The sequence below is a fragment of the Pundamilia nyererei genome, unplaced genomic scaffold (assembly GCF_000239375.1).
Source record: "Pundamilia nyererei isolate P.nyererei 1_Seehausen unplaced genomic scaffold, PunNye1.0 scaffold00033, whole genome shotgun sequence".
NCBI classification, from domain to species: domain Eukaryota; kingdom Metazoa; phylum Chordata; class Actinopteri; order Cichliformes; family Cichlidae; genus Pundamilia; species Pundamilia nyererei.
Genome location: NW_005187434.1, coordinates 2685417 through 2704751, shown reverse-complemented (window position 1 = coordinate 2704751; position 19335 = coordinate 2685417). Strand labels below are relative to the sequence as shown.

The 19335-nt window shown below is 42.8% G+C and overlaps 1 protein-coding gene across 2 annotated transcripts in view; it reads left to right on the top strand.

Annotated features, from left to right (window-relative positions):
• The window catches only part of dtx1 (deltex 1, E3 ubiquitin ligase), a 48312-nt gene that overhangs the window by 16917 nt on the left and 12060 nt on the right, over positions 1-19335 (top strand). For both annotated transcript variants that reach the window (XM_013909923.1, XM_005729518.2), the window contains 5 exons: positions 8244-8991; positions 16171-16232; positions 16349-16510; positions 18994-19055; positions 19163-19321. In XM_013909923.1, coding sequence (XP_013765377.1) covers positions 8244-8991; positions 16171-16232; positions 16349-16510; positions 18994-19055; positions 19163-19321 — 1193 coding nt within the window. The remainder of the gene's footprint in view (positions 1-8243; positions 8992-16170; positions 16233-16348; positions 16511-18993; positions 19056-19162; positions 19322-19335) is intronic.

Below are 19335 nucleotides of genomic sequence, written 5' to 3'. Positions count from 1 at the left end.
AGATAGATAGATAGATAGATAGATAGATAGATAGATAGATAGATAGATAGATAGATAGATAGATAGATAGATAGATAGATAGATAGATAGATAAAACTGCGTGCTGGGGGAAATAAAGTGTCATCTCACTCTAGAATATTAGCTTTAATGTGTGATTTTGTGAGAGAGGAGCAGGCGAACTGTGATACTGAAACATATAATGCTGTTAAAGCAGCTTAATGCCAGACTGCCAGGCTCATTATTATGCTCTCTGATCTCAGGATATTCGTTAATGAGCAGATAATGCTTTTACAGATTTTGAGGCTTTCATGTACAGGTATGACAACATCTTTTGAAAAGGAGAGCTTTTCTCGCAGCAGTGCATGCATATAAATGAAAAGTTCACTTCTCTTCGTATTTACGTTGTAGCCACAGATCTGTTTTGAGATAGATTTTTCCACGGTGCATTTTTTTTAGCCACGATTTTCTGTCTCTTGATCGTCACTAATAGCCAGCGTGGGTTTATTGTTTGCTAAGGCCCTTTTTTGAGAGATGAAAGTCCTGTTTTTTTTCCCTAGCTGTGCTCTGGGGTTTATTAGAAAACATCAAACGCACTTCAATTATTTTATTTTCCCCATACTGTAGGATTTATTTGCATATTCATCATGCGTTCACTGTTCATATGGACGGTATTTTGAAGGCCGTGTGCTGGCAATTGAAGAGCCTGTGCCTAGGTGCTACGTTGGTTCGCGGTTGTGCTGTTGAATTGTTCAACTGTAAAATGAAATGAACTTGTGGTAAATATTAATTTGTGGCAAACCATGCTCTGAAAGATACGCTTTTCTGTAGCTGAAGTTTGGAAGAAGGTGCAGTCAAGATGATGTCACAGTAAGCACCCCTTATATTTTGTCCGACTTTAATTATGTGTTTACCTCTTCAATATGCCTGATTTCTAAGTTGCAGTTCAATAACGATGTTACAATGGGTATGATCAAAAGTTACCTGGATGTGCCTGTAAACATCACAGCTCGGTGTCATCTTGTTCCAGAGCTGTGCTGTTAATTATTATTGATCTCTTGCTCTCTTCAGCAGTGTGTCTTTTGTCCTGTCTTCCTCCCTTCACCCCCAACCAGTCACACCAGATGGCTGCTCCTCGCTGAGCCCGGTTCTGAAGGTTTCTTCCTGTTAAAAGGGAGTTTTTCCTTACTACTGTTGCCAAGTGCTTGATTATAGAGGGTTGTCTGATTGTTGGGGTTTTCTCTGTATTATTGTAGGGTCTTGATAATGATTGTGATTTGGTGCTTTATAAATAAAAATGAATTGCAAAAGAAGAAGAATTGCAGAAGCCCTGTCTTTGTGCTTGCACCTCAGCAGGCCGGTCCGCCTCCAGTGTGTCAAAACAAGGACCCTTCAAATTTTCTGGAAGTGGGCCAGAATCACAGGGAGGCAAATCCGGTGAACAGGGATTGTGTCAGCATGAACAAAAAAACAACCGATTGCATCACATTTCCCCTCATTTCCGCTGAATCTTCACCCTCAGATGCCTCGGGACATTGTAGTAGAAGTCTACGTTAAAAGTCTCAACCTGTCACACAGAATTCACCGTGTGCAACCTTGTGAATGTCGAAAAAGTGATGAGCACACACTTGACTTTACACACTTGGAAAGCTGCTGAAAACTGCTCAGGTGTAGCTGAAGATGCAGCTCTTAACAGAGGTGATAATACGGAGTTTGGGTCTGGTCACGCCGCATTGAAATTGTTGGAAGTTGGTGCAAGTTTTGTAATTTAATGCATTCACAGCAAATCAAACAAAAATAGTGCATATACTGTATGGTCTGTTAAATAGCCACTAAATCAGTCCGGTTATTGTCAGCATTGGCTCGCAGCATAAAAAAAGCACATTATCACTATTTTGGACAGTTTGTAAAGTGAAGGTTAATTAGTTAACTGGGGAATGGTAAATTAAATGGTTGTTATATAGCGCTTTTCTACTCTGCTCAAGGACTTAAAGCACTTTATACTACAGCCCAATTTGACCTTTCACAAAGGCACTTTTTTCCCAGCCTACGTGCTTTCGAACTAACATTCACACTTTGATGAATGCATCGGGAGTACCTCAGGGTTCATGATCTTGCCCAAGGATACTTGTACATGCAGACTGGAGCAGCCAGGGATCTTTTAGGCTGGTAGATTACCTTTTCTACCTCCTGAGCCACAGCTGACCCAAAAATGTGGTTTTCTTCACTGTGAAAGCGCAAGATCAAGTTAATGTAATATTGGTTACATTAAAATACGTTTTGTAACTGATCTCTCTTTTATGGCAGTGGGCTGCCTGGTTTCTAACAGAGAATAGGTAGCTCTGCTTCTCAGATACCGTCAAGGCATATGATGCTGGACCTGTTATTGGCCCCCATCCGTCTGTAGTTAAATTGGAAACCGCCGCACTAATAGGTTCAATGCAGCCCCAGGGAAATTGAAGAGGTTTGTCAATTATAAGGCCATATTATAGTGCCTGAACCTGGCGTTTCTCTTCTGCCTTTCTTCCCAAAGCAGCAGCGCAAAGAAGAGCATTAACTACAAGGTGATGCGCGCCCTAATTCAATGACACAGATTTTTGTTCTCACTCCAAGAGTTGAGTGTTGAGTGAGAGCGGGACGGGGTCCAGTGAGTGACAGAGTGGAAAATGTGAAGAATGGCTCAGCGAGGCATTGCTGAAACAGATCCAGGAGAGACGGTGGAAAGCGAGGGAAAGCTGGCGTCAGCAGCGGATGAGATGAGAGAGGAGATGAGGTGCTGACTCCGTCGGTGCTTTTCTCAGGGAAAGCAGTTGTATGAAGGTTCACATACGAGCAAACCCTTCCTCCTGCCCTTTCTCCTTTAAGACCCCAGAGACAGCTTCAGCGACAGCAAAACCTTTCCTCAGTGTGACAGCAAAGATTAAATCCTGTGTATTTTGCAGCAGCCATGCAGGTGTTACCCACGGCAAGACAAGAGATCATAAGGAACTGACAGTTTTCTTTAAGGCTCTTGTGACCACAGTTTTCTTGAACACACCGCAGAGTAGTTAGCGTGTCATAACCCGAGTGACAGATTTAGAGGGTCTCTGCGTGGAAGGAAGTAGTTTTACTCCCTCGATGAACTGTAACGAGGTGTAAAAGCCTTTTTTCCTCTAGTTTGTTGTGTGTTACATTATAAGTAGAGGATAAAGACAGAATAAGTGCGTATACCGGTGGCCATGTTCTTAGTATAACAAAATTGAAAATTGAAAAAATTGTTTTCTGCTTTGATATTTGGAGAGGCATCTGAATCTTAACTTGTCACATAGGGCTGCTTGAGTGGGACGCGTTGGGCTCAGCTTTAGCATCGTTTTTAAAACTAAAGAGTTAATGTTGTAATGTTGTTTTCAACCTGACCGTGTCCGTCTCAACCCAACCAAACAGTTTTTGTGTCTATACCTAAAAAAAGAAGCTTTGCTTATGGAAGTCAAGCAGAAATGATTCATTGTCTTTGAATTGGGGATTTGGGGTGTATGATATGGTTGGGTTATTAGGTGATTGTATCACCTGTCATCGATTGGCTGAGCCCATTGGTTGCTGGGTTAGCAGTTGCATGGACTTTTTTTGGTCTGGCTCTTTGATGCTCAGGAGAACCTGTGAATCTCCATTCATAGCCTGAATCTCATAGGATATTATACTACGAACTCAATCACAATGCTCTCACCTCTTTTAAAATGAGGAAGTTACAGTTTCTCTGTGCATACAGTTACATTTTAAATATGTTTTAATCTGAACGTGATTACAGACTACAAAACAAATGATCCCAGTCTGAAATAAAAAATTCCAGTGCCCATATATTGTTAAAGTTTAAACCGCAGGTCAATATAACAATACATTTTTAAGATGTTGTAGTTGTTTATGTCTATTGTGTTTGAAGGAGCTGTTTTGCTGGTTAAATAAAAGGCGATTGCATGTCTTCAATCCTTAGACATAAGTTCATCTTCTCAGAAGCTTCGTTTTTGCAGTGTTTGGAGCTGGTTTCCTGCTGTGATATGCGAGCTGTCGTTGTCTTCTTCAGAGATAAACCTTTGGCATGTTTTACAAAGCATCATTTTGCTAATCTGCTGTGTCTCTATGCTGTAAGCCTCTAAGGGCAGCCAAGGATGTTAGAATTTAATGATGCATGTCCTTCCATATAAAACGGTGATTCAGACTGGGCTTCCTTCACTTCCAGAGAAAAACAAAGCTATTAAGGATGGAGACTGGCATGGTGTCATGTGATGAACAGACAGAGGGAAGTTTCCCTACAGCCATGATGTGAGAGGGCAATGAAGCTCACCCTGAACCCTCCTGGCCCCGTGTGACAGTAGGGCTAGAGTCCCACAGTGAGGCCCAATGTGGCAATACATCACACAGCTCCAGCTTGCCCAAGAGCAAACCATGCTGGTGTTGGGGAAAGGACAGCTAGAGGACAATGTGGGAGATGAGATAAGAGAGATGAGAAGGGAAGGCAGGAAAGATGGCTGCCAAAGGCGCACAGGTTCAGACAGGAAGCAGCCACTCTCGCTTCGTTTCCTGTTAGGAAGAGCAAGAACGGTCATGGGGAGAACGTCAACAACTCGGTCCTGGGTTTTCACAGAGGAAGGTAGGATACACAGCAGAGAATTACAGCCCAACATGAGACTCGGAGAAGAGATTCAGGGTGTATGTTTTGTATAAAGCTTCCTACAGGAGGCTCCCAGACCAAAGTGTTGTTGTGACCTCTGGTGTTTTCTTCGGTGTGCTTCATAGTTTCTCTACACAAGAATGCAAATATTTAAAGTTTATTTAAAGTCAGATTTATTGGATTATTTATCTTGGGTATTTTTATTTTTTTGCTCTGTCCTTCATTAACAATCGAAACAATGGTGTGTACTTAATAAATTACTGTTTAATTTTTCAAATGAAATAGTAACAGTAAAAACCAGATAACTTTTCGAAAGAAGTCCTCTAGACATCCAAAGTCTAAGTAAGCATGTCAGTCAAAAGAAATGTGATAAAAGTTTACCAAATATACCGAACTGTAAAGGTTTTTATTTTAGCTTTCCAAATTCAAAGGTCTCATTTTTACTAGTTCCAGTATTATTTAATTAAAATGACCTTGGTAGATACTCATCACATTAAACATGGGAGTGAGCACAAAATGCTAATTTGGCTTTTCATCTGACTAGAAATGTCAATGTGTGGTTTTAAGGAGAAGTTACATTCTGAAACTGTTTCTCAGCAAACCACATCTAGGTGCTAGCACACCATCCCCCACGCCTTCTTAACCTACATACACACCTTATAAGCTTTGTCAAACAACCCCTTGTGTTTAGTTACTGGACAACTTTACGCTCGACTCCAGTGTGATGGTGAAGAATGAGAGTCCTGAACTGTGCAGCTATCTGGCTGTAAATGCTGAGCAATGCTCGGTCCTGACCTCATTCAGTTACACTCAAGAAACCTGACTGCCAGACGCTCATCCTTTAAAACCCACTGAACTGTTTGAAGAAACTCTTTCAAGTTGAGCTCGTTTCATGCATGGTGCACCATCAAAGTGCTCACAAATACCTAACAGGATTACAGAAAGAGATAATGTCCATCTTTGCTTCCTCCCTGAAGTTGAGACTGGGAATGAAACATCTCCACATGATTAAATATTTACAGTTTACACTTTAACGCTGGTCAAGACTGTTTGGAGCTGTGCCGCCATCGATCGGGCCATGAACATAATGCATCCCACAGTTGCCACAGTGATGAGGGGGTCAGAGCTTTCCCCTGATTTGTGTATAGAGAAAATTATTAAATTTAGGAATTAGTGCTTTGTTAATGTGCGTGTTGTATTTTTGAAATACGCTGAAATCTTTGTTATTTCTTTTTATTATCTCGATGGAAATTGTGCAGTGCAAAAGTCGTAAACCACAATGGGAAGCATGCAAACATACATGGAAATTCAGTATTGTGGTAAAACCATACGACAATTTTGACAAGATCTCTAACACCACTGTCTGAAATGCAGCTTCAAACCATGACAGAGCCTCCACTGTGTTTTACAGCTGTAGACTGTAGACAATCACTGATCAGCCGAAGGTCCAGATGCATCTCTGTGGGTCCTGTGTCAGGTCTCTGCCTGAACTTTTCCTATTTCTTAAAGAGATGATTTTCAGATACTGTTCATCTACTGTACTTTTTTTTTTTAGGCCTGGTACTTCTTCTTTGTCACTCCACTTGTATGGTTTTCTCCCATTTTTTAAGGACTTGCTGCACATGTGCTGAGAAACACAATGTTTTTTTGCTAGTAACTCTTTGGAAATCACGTTGGTGCAAGAGTAATATTATGATATATTATGCTATTACATGGTAGGTTTGCTGTTATTCTATATCATGCCTGTCAACTTGCTATTTTGAGATTCGGCTAAATATAATAGGAAAACGTGATGTGTTTTTGCAACAGGCTGCTGTAGGAAAGTGCCTGAAGATGTTATATGTAGAAACACCAATGGCTCATCGCTTGAGTCAGGTGCTTTTTATTGTAGAATATTTCACAGGTCAGTGTTCAAGGACTGAGCTATGAAATTGTCCAGTCGACTGGACTAGAAATGGGTGAAAAAGCAGAAAGACCGTTAGAAACCCTGGAGAACTATTGCTCAAGACCCTTTTTTTAATTACAACAAACTCTGGCTCACTTGAAGCAAAATTTAAAGAAACAAGAGGTGGTTTTTACCCTTTTGCATAGTGCTATATAAGAAAGCAAGTTGGCAAGCTGTGAGCAGACATGGATGTGACTGGCTGAGAAAGTTGTGCACGGCTGACTGACTGAAGACGTGAGAGACACAGGCAGCTGGCTCATTGAGCAGTCATCTGTAAATGTGTGTGCGTGTGTGTGTGCGTGTGTGTGTGTGTGTGTGCGTGGTTCTAAAGACGCTCCAAATAAAATTAGCTGTCGAGCCCAGTCCTTTAGCAGTCTGCAGCAACGACTCAAGGTCAGACTTGCTGATCCTGCTGATGCATTTTATTCTCCGGAGCCAGCATCAAGCTCCCGGGTGAGGGTTTACTGCTGCCCACCAACCCTCTACTCATTCCCACCCCCATTCATCCTCGGCACACACTCCCTTCCCTCCATTATCACCCTGGTCCTCCCTGGTTTGGGAGTGTGCATTTACCCGTTAAATTAGGTGGGGGAAGGAGGGGATGACGCTTTCGGCTGGAGTGCCTGGATACCCGTGCTGACGTGTGGCGGGGAGATGGATAAGCTAAGGTGTCCTAATTTCCCATGTGACTACAGTAATTGTGTTATAATGGAGGTGGGAGCTGAGTGGTCATCAGTAGACGGACAGAAGTACAAAGCTCCTGGCTTTATGCCCCCCCCCCTTACCATTCAGACGGACACAGCAGGCATTGTGGGCATGATGTGGCCATGCATGCAGTTTACGACACAGCAGGAGCTTCAAAGGTTGAGTGATTGGACTATGTGTGCACCCCAGTTTGTTATCGCTTCAGGCAGAAGGTGAACTCTTATACCTCATCTCCTTCAGTTGGTCAAGTTGGCGTCTCAACACTTGTTAGCTCACTTGATGAGCTTTACACAGAAAAGCTGCGGATCTCCTCAGGCTAATGTCACAGGCAGTTTCTGTCTATTTATCATCCAAACAGTTATTCATTTACTCATTAACTGTTAATTATAGCGGCACACAAGCGAGCATACATCACCAAACTGTGAAAGGCAAACCCATGTTCTGTTATCTATTATTTTTTCTCATTAAATTAGCACCATCTCATTTTCGGCCTGTGGTGAGATCAATAATTGAAATACATTAAAGGGGCACTCCAACAATCTTCTCATTATGCGTGGTGAAGCCTGTGAGTATGACTCATGATAAGTAACCGTGGTGATACATAGGGTTACTTATGCAAACTTTTAAAATCTCCATGCAGAGGCACAGACGTCATTAGAGAAGTGATTATGCATTAATGATCCTTATGATGTCATCAGGTTTTTCAGTTTCTGGGCTCCTTGTTTTTCAATCTGGAGGTGTTGGCTTTGATGCAAAAGAGGTTTTGTGAAGAAATCTGAATTGAATATTATGGACTATGTGATGCATTATGGGATATGGGATTTTCGAGGAGTCCCCCCCCGCCCCCATTTCTTTTCTACATGCTAATTTTACTGGAGTGAAACATGTTATAAGCTTTCTGAATACAAAGCCGTCCTCACGTTACTTCTCTTCTCTGTTGATTCCTCTTAGGCACCATGAGACCAGTCCAGAGGAACTTCTATGATCCGTCATCTGCCCCAGGGAAAGGTGTGGTGTGGGAGTGGGAGAACGATAACGGCTCGTGGACGCCGTACGACATGGAGATCTGCGTGACCATCCAGAACGCCTATGAGAAGCAGCATCCCTGGCTGGACCTGACCTCTCTGGGCTTCTGCTACCTCATCGACTTCAACAGCATGTCTCAGACCAACAGGCAGAGCCAGAGAAAGAGACGCCTGCGGAGACGCATGGACCTGGCCTACCCGCTCATCATGGGCTCCATCCCCAAGTCCCAGTCCTGGCCTGTGGGCGCCAGCTCTGGCCAGCCCTGCTCCTGCCAGCAGTGCATCCTGGTTAACAGTACAAGAGCTGCCTCTAATGCCATCCTGGCCTCCCAGAGACGTAAACCCCACGGGGGGACAGTGGGCAACGCAGGCGCCGCAGGGACCCATACCGTAGTGCGGCAGAGCAATACCTTCGCCGGTACTTCATTTTGGTCTCAAACATCCAGCTCCACCGGCACAAACAACAATAACATTAGCCTGGGAGGTGGACAAGCTAAAGCTGAACAGGTGCAGTTGCCACTGTCCGCTGCCAACTTCCCCTGTTCCCCCGTGATGCCATCTCTTTCATCTGCCCATGGCCACCACACTCTCACCATTAACGGACAGAACAACCTGAACCGTCCGGGCACCCAGCGCATTTCCGTGGGGACTGCCAGAGGAGCCATCCCAGCAGGGTAAAGATTTTTTATTGTACACAAGAGGCAAATGCACACAAAGGCATTGGCCTCTTTTCCTAGCTCAGATTTTCTGGAGTCGGCAGTGGCCTTTCACTCGATATAACGGAGGCATAATGCTCAGATTCAGTTGAATTTACAGTTCCACAGAGGCAACGGGTGGATATTAAAAGCCAAGAGCCAATTTTCATGTCTGCTACACAAAAGCGTCACCCTGAATCCGTGCTGTATATTCTGTCTTTCTCTCCCTCTTTCTGCTAATTTATAACTACTGTTGTTAACGTGCCGATCAATGAACCTGCAGGCTAAAAGTCCAGCTGATTCTCCTCTGGCCCAGCTGGCCGAGGAGGAACCCTTTTCCTCCATATGTGTGCCCGCCATGGTTACTGCTCCATAACGAGCTTATGTCTGCCCCCGATAGGCGTGAAATGCTGCAGCCTCCGTTGGATCCCTCTGTTGCTTCTGCTTTGAAGTAATTTGTTGCTCTCACACTTCGCTGTGGTTGTTGTGTCACGGGATGTGAAAAGACAGTTTGACACTGTATGTGGATGATCTGAACGCGTGTTTATCTGCATCATTATCTGCATGTGTGTGAACGCGTGTGCTCCGGCGTAGCTGTGGAAACCTATTTGCCACGGAGGCAGAGCTCCACTGGGGAAGCATGAATAATGGATCAAGGAAAAACGGGAGCTTCGGCAGAGCGCTCTGACCTCAGAGCGATTCAGAGAATGGAACCAAGGAATAGAAGTGTGCTAGCGTTGTAACCGATACTTCAGTGCCCCCCATCCTGCTTTCTTTTGCTAAAATAAACCCTCTCCTGATCTAATTTGATTCCATTCTGTTCTCGCCGCTCATGGGGAGAGACACACTTACTGCATGTTTGAATAACACCGTCCTGGACACACATGCTTTCACTTTGTGGCCTAATTCAGTGTCACTCCCACCCCATCCTCACCACAGCAGGTCATGACTTTGTTTGTGCGACGTACTCGGTGATGCTTCGTTCTGCATTTCAAGAATTCAGTGACAGCTCAGGTGTTCAGAGCTGTGGGCGAAATGTGACTTCTTCTTCTTTTCGTATTCTTTTTTACCTCACAGCAAAATGAGTTTCTTACGAGGCAGTGAGAGCTAGAGTGAGGGAGAGGAAGAGACCGAGGGGGTAAAAGGCGGAGCGCGTCATGTTCCCAGGCGAGTGGCTCGACGCACAGGATGAGTGTGGTTAACATACACACAGCAGGACATGAGAGCTTGCAAGCGCACAGACACAAACTGAAACGTGAACTCCCTCGCATATTCCCACAAGCCTGCTACAGACAGATAACAGAGTAACCCACACAGAATGTAAAACATCAGATCTGTGTTTTTTTCACACGCCCACGCTCTAATATAACTGCTGGGTGCACGGAAGGTATTTGGCACATTGTGGCTCGTTCACATGACTCTATTTTGCTGTTTTATGTATGCAAACGGGGTAGCCGCTATGGATGAATCAGGCAAGGTGTACTTCAAGCCACCAGCGAGAAAAGCTGCACGCTGGTTTTCGAGACAACGCATTTGTTCCCGAGTCCATTGATGATAAAAGGCCAGATATCGATCTTTGTATCTTCTGAAAAGAATACAGGTTGCGGTTGTCAAAGCGGGGGAGGGGAGGGGGGGAGTGTTTAATGCATCTGTGTTACGTGTGAAAACATCACAAGTGGCACCATCTGCTGGCTTGTGTCAACACATCAGTTTATCTTATTACAGAGCAGCCCACATATCGCCACCTGTGCAGCTCAGCGACAGATGCAGACTGCCATAGTTTTTTGTTTCTTCTTATCACACTGTTGCATGAGCTGGAAGCAACACTGCAACTGTCTATTATTTTATTAATTATTATTATTAGATTCTTTTCTTTGCTCACTGGTTGAATTGCTTGTTTTGGGGTTTGTTTTTTTAACTGATGCCCAAAAGATATTCAGTTCACAGTGATGTAACTGGGAGAAATTAACTGACTATTTTTAAAATCAGTTCATTAAATAATACTGAACCTAGCTTGCATCATCTTTATAGATATTTCATGATATTTATGAATTCATTAAATATTTGCTGGTAAAAGAGCTGTTCGTGTTGATCTCTTTGAGTCAATAGTCTTGCATCATTTATGTGCAGCACCATGTTGCGTATATCTAATCGTTCTCGAGTATTTCACCCTTAAACCAAACTCACCATCGACACGTCGAAAAAGGAACCACAGCAGGTTCTCGCTATGAGATTTATCTTGTCGTTGTGTGTTTACGCATAGATACGAGAAATGTTAACGACGAATCGTCTGCCTCTTTAAAAGATAAACAGATATCATTTGTAGTGGAATGAACAGAGGAAGAATTTCACAAGGCCTCTGGGGATTTTTTTGTTTTGTTTTGTGTTTTTTAGGCCTCCGTTGTCAGTCAAACCACTTCCTCTTGTGCACTTTCTCTCCGCTCGACCGGGTTAAGCCCTGCGCTGCAGGTCTTTAGTTAGAGCTGCTTTATAGTATTGCTTTCAGTTCTCTGACAGGTGAAAGATGAAAGGTAAAAAAAAAACAAGGCCTTGTCTTCATGAGCTGAAAGAAAGAGCTTTTTAATTGGGTGCGTTCCCTCGCTGCTATCGGCTGTGTTTACGAGCTGCTCGTGTTAAGGAGCCAGCCTGAGTTTTGACTGGAGGCCTGAGATCATTATCCCTCAGTGTGTTGCTCTGCTTCTCCTGCTCTGGCACTCCCCTCATGATGAAAATTGTTATTAAAATAAATGGAAAAATCCCGAGCCAGAGTTTTGGAAATCGTCTGTGCCATCGTTGCTTATTTTCAGGGCATTTCAGCTGCGTGGTGACGTGTATTTGCCACCCACACTGTAGCGGGGGCAAGCCTCTCTCTCCTGCGATACACATCAATATGCAATTAAGCACTCGTGGAGTTCTCTCCATTCGACTCTGTCTTTATAGCGCATAATAAACAGATGAGGAGATATTAGTCCTCCGTCAGCACTTCCTCAGCGAGGCTTAATGTGGTCTCTTTATTTTGGGAATCACATCTGATTAAGTCCTCAAGGCAGCTGGGAGATTCCCTCCAGAGAAGAAGTATTACTCTGAGCAGGAGATAGAGGAGGAATAGTGACCCTCATGCCCATGATCTGCAAGGGGCCTTTATTACTGTGGTGTTGATGGATGAGCTTGTGGGAGGTGGGTTTATTACTAAATTACATTGGTTTTGGGTTAGAAATTACAGCCTTAGTTATAAGAAATGCCACTCGGACACACTGTCGAAGGTTTGGGCAAAGATAGGCTCAGGTTAATTTTTACTTCATGGAGAGAAGGGAACAAAGAAGTGAACACAAGACAGGAGGATGAAAAGAATTGGAGTTGTCAGCGTAAAAGCAATGTAGAGGTGACAAGGTTCAGTGTAGTTTGCTGAATGTGGAAAAGGTCCGCGCTTGTTTACGCTGACAATGAGTTATAATTGCTCTCAAGGTCTGAGCACAAGCCAACAGAGCCCATTGTTGAGGATCATTGATTGTTTTAACCCTAAAGTGGCTGTTTTGGTGAGGACAACTCAGGGTTTTTAACATGAATGTTGGCGTTTCTTGATGAAATAATCAACATCAAAAGTTATTCCGTGTTCGAGATTTTTAGCGTCATGTGGTTTAAGGCGCGATTCAGAGGCACAGGGTTCACTGATTTCAGAGGTTCCCATTTCTAAATGAAAAAACAAGAAAGGCAAGAGAATTGTGTACAAAAGGAGACAGATGTCCACAGCTGTACACTGGCTACAGGTCGTCTGGCTGCCAGTTTAATGTGTAATCAGAGATTTGAAGGAAAGAATGCGCTCCAAGATGTGCGTCTATGTGTAGGAGTGCGTGTCTTTCTGGTTAGGTGATAAGAATTATCAATAGCATCTAATGTTTGTGTGTTTTGTGTTTCGGCTTGTGTAGATTTTATCGTACCACGGAGTTTCCATCTTTTTTTGAGATCTTCTCTAGAATCTATATGCAGTACAAATGAAACTAACTAATGTCTTGTTCTAGTACAGATCCACTGCTGTGTGTGCTTTTAGTTTGTCCACAATGAGATGGCGTTAAGGGCTCTTGTGTTGTGTCGTCCCCCTTTTTTCTTCTCATGAAAATGATTTGTTTGATCACAGGACTCTCTGTGAACTGCTTAAATTAAACATGCACTCATAAAGGGAGGCATCTGAAGGATTCTCCCACTGGGTGGCAGTGAATATATTTATTTTTCTTGTTTGTTAGATTACTTTTTACTTTTGTTCTGCTTTTGGTTTTTGGTTTTTTTTTATATAAGCTTTTACACTTTCGTACACATTTTTTTATTCCAGACACAGAAAAATAGACCGCCGACCTCTTGACTCAAACTGGTGCTTTCATTGAGTGAAGGGCGGCTGTGTACTGTGAAGTATTGACTGGTTAGTTTTTGTTACACGCGCAGACTGCAGGAGGTGAGTTCGTCTATTAATTCTTCCTCTGTGGCTGAAGGTGTGAAATCACTCACTGGTGTCTTTTTTTGGACAAAAATCAAATCTGACGTGCCCACCCCCCACCTCCCACCCCCCTCTGAATTTGACTTTCTGACATAAGGCATTTATCAGAGCTGCACATCGCTGTATTTTTTTGTTACACTCCAGAACAAAAGCAAGCTGATCCCGGTTTCTGGCCCGCTGGTGTGAGACGCAGCGTATTTGAGTCCTTCCCAGAAATGCAGTGGCACACATCGGCTTCAGTCAGACCTCGTGTCCCTTTGTTATTGCACTCAGCTTATTGAGCGGCTTCCCCTGGTGTAAGAACCGAGTCCCTCACTAATATCAAAGCGCTGTGTTGATGCGGATTTGTGCAGTGCCTAGAGCTACAGGGTCTGACACTTCACTCCTTTCATACAAAGAGCAAAGAGACGTGCGCAGGAGTGTGTGTGTGAAGGTGTGTGTACGTGTTTGTAGTCAATAAACTGAGAACTCTAGTGATTCAGTGAGAGCACAGCATTGAACATCCGGAGATGATGGCTACCTTTAATTTGACTTTATTTGAAACATGGGTTGGTTTAGAAGTGTAGCAGGTTTGCCACAGTAACCACAGGGTTGAAGGTAGTTAGTGCACACATTTCTTTACTAATCACTCCTCCGACAACTGTGCGGCTTCGGAGCGTAATGACTCTGTGCTGCAGTCTGCCCGCACCGAATGCAGGCCAGGTGTGCCACTCTTTCCACCGGCGCACCTCCCTCAGCCGACCTGCCCCACTTCTATGTCCAAGAGCCGAGCCATTATCTACACCGCACCACCACAGTGAGCTGTATTACAGGTGTCTAAGGTTACCTTCCTAAAAAGAGAGAGACCCTGGCTTTGTTCAAAATATGTAGTGCTTGAGAAATTTATTAGACCAACACACAGGGTAAGGCTGATGCCCCAGCTGGCCTAAGTTAACAGCATTGGTAATTACCAACATGTTCCTGTAATGGTTGTCCATCAGTCTGCACAAGCTCTTGTCACACAAGTTTGTTTGTTTCCTGTTAAACAGTTCTTCTACTCTAGATGATTTCTTCCATATAAACACTTTGTCTCTATCTTCACTTGTTGCCAAAGGGCATTAAAGTACAGACCTATATTTTTTTTATTTCCTAAGTGGTGAAATACAAGCTTCATTTTATTCCAGAATCCCATTAATGATATTAATTTCTGGAGGTCTCAATGGAGACATGATATATGATTTTCCCTTGGAGCCACCATTCTCAAAATATCCTCACATCAGTTCATATTGTGACCTAGTCTTCGCGGTTTCTTCTTCTAATGTCATTCTTACCATCAACTGTAATAATATTAAAACAATAAATCTAAAAATGAACAACGGCTTCCTTCTTCGTAAAATAATATGTATGAAGGCCTAACCAAGTGTCCTTGTGTAATTTTTGCAATTTAAGAGGAATTTAAATGGTTATAAAACTTAATTAGAATTTTTTAGTCCGCTTTTCCACCTGTTTGGAGTCTAAACTGTTAACAGGAATAAAAATGTGTGGTTTGAAACTATCCATTTCAAAGTAAAGTGCTTGTTTTCATCACATTGTCTCACACTGGCTTACGTTTGTTTTTTTATAATTGTCTGCTGTCCATTGTTTTCAAATTTAGTAACATTTACAGGCTGCTTCCTTTAGGAGTCGCCATAGTGGATAACCTGCCTCCATTTTATCCCCGGTTTCCTCTTCTATAACACCAACCCTCTGCATGTCTTCTATCACTACTTCCATGAACCTCTGCTGAGATCTTCCTCTTTTCCGCCTGGAATATGGCAGCTCCATACGTCCTTTGTCCAATACATCCACCATCGCTCGTCTGTACATGTCCGAACCACCTCTGCCTTGCCTCTTTAACTTAAACGCAAATCGCTTGACCCAACCTGTCCCTCTCATGTACTGACTTCTAATCCTGTCTATCTTCGTAGCTCCCAATGAAAATCTTTCCATTTACCCGGGCTTGGGATCAGCACTAAGAGTACATTTGAGTACACCATCACATTTGGTGTGATTTTATTTATTAGGTGTTTTTTAAAGGGCAGTGTAATCTCAGCTTTAATAACTCTTAGTTTGATGGCTTCGTACTTTTAATCCAGGGAAAGGAAACGTGTTCCTGTGCTCTGCTTCGCTCGGGGAAATTTGCGCGCTCATATTAATGCCCCTGTTTTTGCCCGCTGTGCTTCATAGATCTTGAAGAGTGAGCAAGTCAACTGTCTTTGTCGTCTGTGTTTGTCATGAACTTCAACCTCTCCGAATGTCATCCTGAATCAGACTCTGCGGCAGCGCTTTGCACAAGTCGAGTTGTCTCATCCTACTGCAGTTGTCTCCGTCTTTGTGGTGAAGCACATTTGACATTTTAGCTTGAGTGTTTTTCATGCCACGCAGAGCAGAACTGTCTGCTGCTTTCAGGTTTTTCAGCTGTGGCATAACAAGCAGTTGTACACAAATGGGACCGTTTACCATCCATTTTAGCAGTCGCAGGGTCATTTACAGATTATAAGCTGTGTATTAAATGGACCCGCATGGCGAGAAGCATCTGTCTGTGTGATGTGAGCAATTCTCTTTGTAGAGACCTTTGAGTAAGGGACTGTAACAACACTGTACTTATAATATTACTATTTTTATGCCTTTTCATTTCTTTTTTCTTAAAGGGTTCCTGCACTCCCAGTTAAAAACTTGACTGGTTCTGGACCAGTGCACCCAGCCTTAGCAGGTTAGACCAAATCTGCTGTGCAGCATCTGTTTAGCAATCAGCTATAAATGATAGTTTTTGCTGAGATGAGTAATGTTTGTTTATTTTTCTGTGTGTGTGCCCTACCCATGCGTCAGGTATGACAGGTATCCTGATGTGCGCTGCAGGTCTGCCCGTTTGCCTGACTCGAGCACCAAAACCTATACTGCACCCACCCCCCATCAACAAGAGCGACATGAAACCTGTGCCAGGAATCAACGGCATGCGCCGCAAAACCAAGAAAAAGCACCTAAGAAGAGGTGAGACGGTGGGACCGAACAACAGAATGAATTCAGAACAACAGCACTGTAGTTTGTAGTTTTATAATAAGTGAAGAAATGAGAAATGCACAGATGAGAGAAATCTGCCAACCACTGACAGACCATCTTTGTTCTGCCAAACTTTGCGACATGTTTCAGCCTTCTGAGTGTTGAAACTGCAAAATAAGCCACCAAATAAACTGTTGAGGGATCCATAATTGTTCCATAAGGTTAGCAGTGGCTCAGATTTCACCCAAGTTTGCTAACAGTCAGTTTGAAAAGCATTTCTGTACCTTTCAAAAAGCTCATATATGTATATAGTAAAATAACAACTGAACTTCATAAATGTAACACTACATTCAGATTGATACATGAAGACACAATGAAAGGCACAGTTACACTGAGCCGGTTCGAAAGGGCATCTGGTGTATAGTTGGAGAACTCTGGGCCTGAGTAAGTGTTGGTCGATGCAAGCAGTGGAAACCACAGACCTCCCCGGGGAGTTTTTGTATTAATTGAACAGTCAGACTGTTGGATTTCTATCCTTGCTCTGCACTTGTCCTCTTAGTCAGTCCTTCAAGCATCTCACCATTGTGAACAAAGATTTTGTTTAGAGATACACCAGTTTGAATTTCCTTCAACTGTGACGTGCCGGTATCAGTATCAGTAAGAACAGCATGCGCCAACAAAAGCATTCCTCAATGCATAGTGTTATTTTCATTATAAAAGAAATTATTAAAGTTTACAAAAGCAAGTGCAACAAATGTCAGGTACTCACATCATCCGCTGTGTTTATAACGTCACCAGATAACAGCCTTTTTTTCTTTCCTGCTTCTTTAGCTTTAAACAATTTGCCTTTTCTTAGCTTCTTTAAAATCTCCTTGTTCAGTTGAGAGATGGTGATTTAAGTATCCAATTAGGTTTGTTGTTACAACAGTTTTTTGCAGTGGTCCTTATTCAAATTCACCAAAATCAAGCTTTTAAACAAAAAAACCCCCAAAAAAACAAGAGCCTATGCTAACAGCTATGTGAGACTACCTTTGGGTAAGGCCTAGAGCTAAGCTAAATGCTAACACAGCTAATATATCCAGACTGCCTGGTAATAGCTAGCTACTGTAGCACTAAATATATAGTTATTAGTTTTGCAAGTACACTTGGCCTTAAACTAGAATTTAAAACATGCTATTAGAAGGTATCTTTTATATGAATGTATTACTATCAAGCCAAGTTGTGCGAAAACTTTAAAAATTGCAAATTCATGACCATATATTTATTTTAGCCTCAACAAATGCTGCAGACTATTACAACATGTTCTCACTCCCAAAGCGTAATATTTGACGCTAGGTGACAAATCGTCAACATATTACGCTTCCAGACACCCACCACATCCCAAGTGACAAGATCGGAAAAATGAGGAAACATGAGAACTGTTTGGAAGCAATCTCACATGTTCGTTCATTTTACTTAAATCACTTTGGAAAACGCAGTTTAACGTCATTAAAGTGCTGGCAAAGGTTAGGGATAGGGTTAGGGATAAGGTTAGTGTTAGGGCTGGAATACATGGCTGGTACGTGTAATACTGCGGGACTGTCATTCTACTGGATTTCATCCATAAACTGGTGCGTAGCATTAGAACGCGGAAGGTCACCTTTCACATACCTCAGGAACGCCACGGGATGTGACAAATCGTCGGGATGTTAGGCCTCGGGAGTGAGAACGGGCTGACTATTACCAATAAACAGCAAAACTAATAAAATAAAATAAAATCTTCTGCTGTAGTAATTAGAAATTATTGACCTTTCAAATGTTACTTCAGGTAGCAGACAAATATGCAACCTATGTGTTTGTGTCTGATTTGATTTCTATTGCTCTGCTTTCTGCACCCAGAACAATCAGAGAAGTGAATGAAGCTGTCAAATAACAACAGAGTAAAATTATTCTTAATTAATTTATTAACTTTTTCTCTGTCTTTTTCCTCCTTTTTTCTGTTTTCACCTCTCCTTCTCTTCACACATTTCTACCTCCTGCATACCCTTTATACCTGAGGATTTGGGGGGGACAAAAGCTGTCTCCTTCCCTCACTACTCTCTCTGCCTCTGTTCACTGGCTCTCCCTCAAATGAACAAACAAAAGCTCGGGGGGGAAAAAGGTTGCCTGTAAGCGTATTAGGGATGTAAGCTGTGGGTGTGCTCTCAGCCATACCAGCCTGGTTGCACACAGGGATTATGAGAGTGTGGGGTTGCCAGTGTTATGGGCAGCTTCAAGGTGACCTCCTCTTGAACATCACTAACATGTGTACTGTTTCCACGTGCACACTTTCTTTTATTGGTTAAAAAAAAAGAAAAGAAAAGAAAGGCACATGGGGCAGAATAGTCTCTGAGACTGATCTGATGTTGTTCTCTTGTTTTTGAATAGTCAATTTTCTCTTTACTCACACTTACCTGTGGTTTGTTCTCATGACTTTTGTGACTTATTTTTAAAAGGAAAAAACCCAGAAGATGTGGTGCGAAGATACAGTGAGAAGATTAAAGTGGTGCCAGATGAGGTGAGAATAAAACCCATCGGTGCGCATATTCAGGATTTAAGTTGCTTCATGAGTACAGTCATGTACATGTCAAATGGCAGCTCAAGTATTTTGGCCCGCTATTCCAGGACTGTACCATCTGCATGGAGAGGCTGGTCATGTCATCCGGCTATGAAGGCGTCCTGCAGCACAAAGGCATCAAGCCAGAGCTGGTGGGCAAACTTGGCAAGTGTGGGCACATGTACCATCTGCTATGCCTGGTGGCCATGTACAACAATGGCAATAAGGTGGGTAAAAGCTT